The sequence below is a fragment of the Armigeres subalbatus genome, unplaced genomic scaffold (genome assembly GCF_024139115.2).
Source record: "Armigeres subalbatus isolate Guangzhou_Male unplaced genomic scaffold, GZ_Asu_2 Contig611, whole genome shotgun sequence".
NCBI lineage: Eukaryota > Metazoa > Arthropoda > Insecta > Diptera > Culicidae > Armigeres > Armigeres subalbatus.
This window is the reverse complement of record NW_026943382.1, coordinates 107,903-109,484: the sequence shown is the minus strand read 5'-3', so window position 1 is coordinate 109,484 and position 1,582 is coordinate 107,903. Positions and strand designations below refer to the sequence as shown.

Genomic DNA, 1,582 nt, shown 5'->3' with positions numbered 1-1,582 from the left:
CGATCTCGTCTCCCACATTCCATCGTTATTAGTGGAATTGGAAACAAGTCTGTCTCTGTCGAATACCAATCCACAGTCACGCTTATGTCTCGAGTCGCTCCGTTCTCGTTGGATACCTCCATGCTCGTTCTTCCGTCGATAACAGTCAAGCTCCCGCAATTCACCGTAGATACACGTAGCTGGTCGATTCCTCCACACGTGGATCTTGCCGATCCTAGTTTGCTGTGTCTGGAAGCATTGATCTGATTCTGGGTGCAGCACATTTCTTCCAAGTACTCCGATACGGACGGATAACCATCGGAGAACAGCTGCCGTTGCTGCAGAATACCGAGTTTGGTTGGGTGATTTCCGGTGAGTGCATGCTGAATGATCATGACCATGCAAATCCTTGCACCTGCCAGTTCAGCAACCCATGTGCTATCGAAGAGCTAGTCAACCGATTCTGGCAGCTAGAAGAAGTGCAGGACAACCGAGGCTGGTCTCCCTCGGAACGATTCTGCGAAGAACACTTCATCCGGAATACCACGAGAAATACACATGGTCGCTTCATCGTCAAACTACCCAAGCGCGAAGAGCTTCTGATGCAGCTGAAGGACAACCGATACAATGCAACCCGCCGCTTCTATAGTTTGGAGCGGTCTCTGGAAACGAATCCGGAGAAGAAAATATTGTATCACAAGTTCGTCAAGGAGTACTTGGAGCTCCGCCACATGCAGGAGGTTGACCCCGGGGAATTCAATATACAGCCACAGTATTTCCTGCCTCATCATGCCGTAATGAAAATGGACAGCTCCACAACAAAACTTTGACGCTTCTTGCCGCTCAAAATCAGGCCTCTCTCTGAATGATGTTCTGCTTCCTGGTCCAACCATCCAAGACACCTTAGTCAAGATAATCATGCGCTTCAGATTACCTCAATTTGTTGTCGCTGCCGATATTGAGAAGATGTTCCGACAGATCCTGGTCCACCCGTCGGACCAGCCGTTGCAGCGAATCCTTTGGCGTGATGATCCCGATTCACCGTTGAAAATGTTCAGTTGTGCACCGTTACGTATGGTACTAACAGTGCTCCATTCCTGGCAACCAGAGTGCTTCAAAAGTTAGCAGACGACGAAAAGGATAAATTCCCACAGGCAGCGCATATTTTGCGTCACGACTTTTATGTCGACAATCTTCTTTCTGGTTCTGATGAGGAAAGCTCTCTCGCCGTGACCTGTGGACAGTTGATCACAATGCTCGCTTCAGCAGGTATTACCATCCGGCAATGGTCATCCAACAGTCCAGTTGTTCTTGAAACCATTCCGCCGGAACTTCGCGAAACAAAGCACACTAAGAGATCTGGACCACGAAGCGTCCATCACAACGCTCGGTCTGAGGTGGGAGCCATCGACAGACTTCCTATTGTTCAAGCCACCTCACTGGGTTGAATTCCCGGTGCTCAGCAAACGAGCGCTAGCGTCACAGATCAACAGTCTTTTCGATCCGCTGGGTTTTGCATGTCCAACAATTGCGAAGGCAAAATGAAGCTCAAGTTCTTTGGAAACTACAACTCGATTGGGATTCACCCGTTCCTCATGAGTTT

At 49.2% G+C, this 1,582-nt stretch overlaps 1 protein-coding gene across 1 annotated transcript; it reads left to right on the top strand.

Moving 5' to 3' along the window:
* The first annotated feature begins 359 nt into the window (after window positions 1–359).
* Window positions 360–809, top strand: LOC134204476 (uncharacterized). The gene has a single exon (XM_062679293.1). It carries the CDS (start codon window positions 360–362, stop codon window positions 807–809), a length of 450 nt encoding a protein of 149 aa, XP_062535277.1.
* Window positions 810–1,582: the final 773 nt, after the last annotated feature.

Bases quoted from the DNA above. Each gene is read 5' to 3' on its own strand.
- LOC134204476 (XM_062679293.1), top strand. From the start codon at position 360: ATGCTGAATGATCATGACCATGCAAATCCTTGCACCTGCCAGTTCAGC.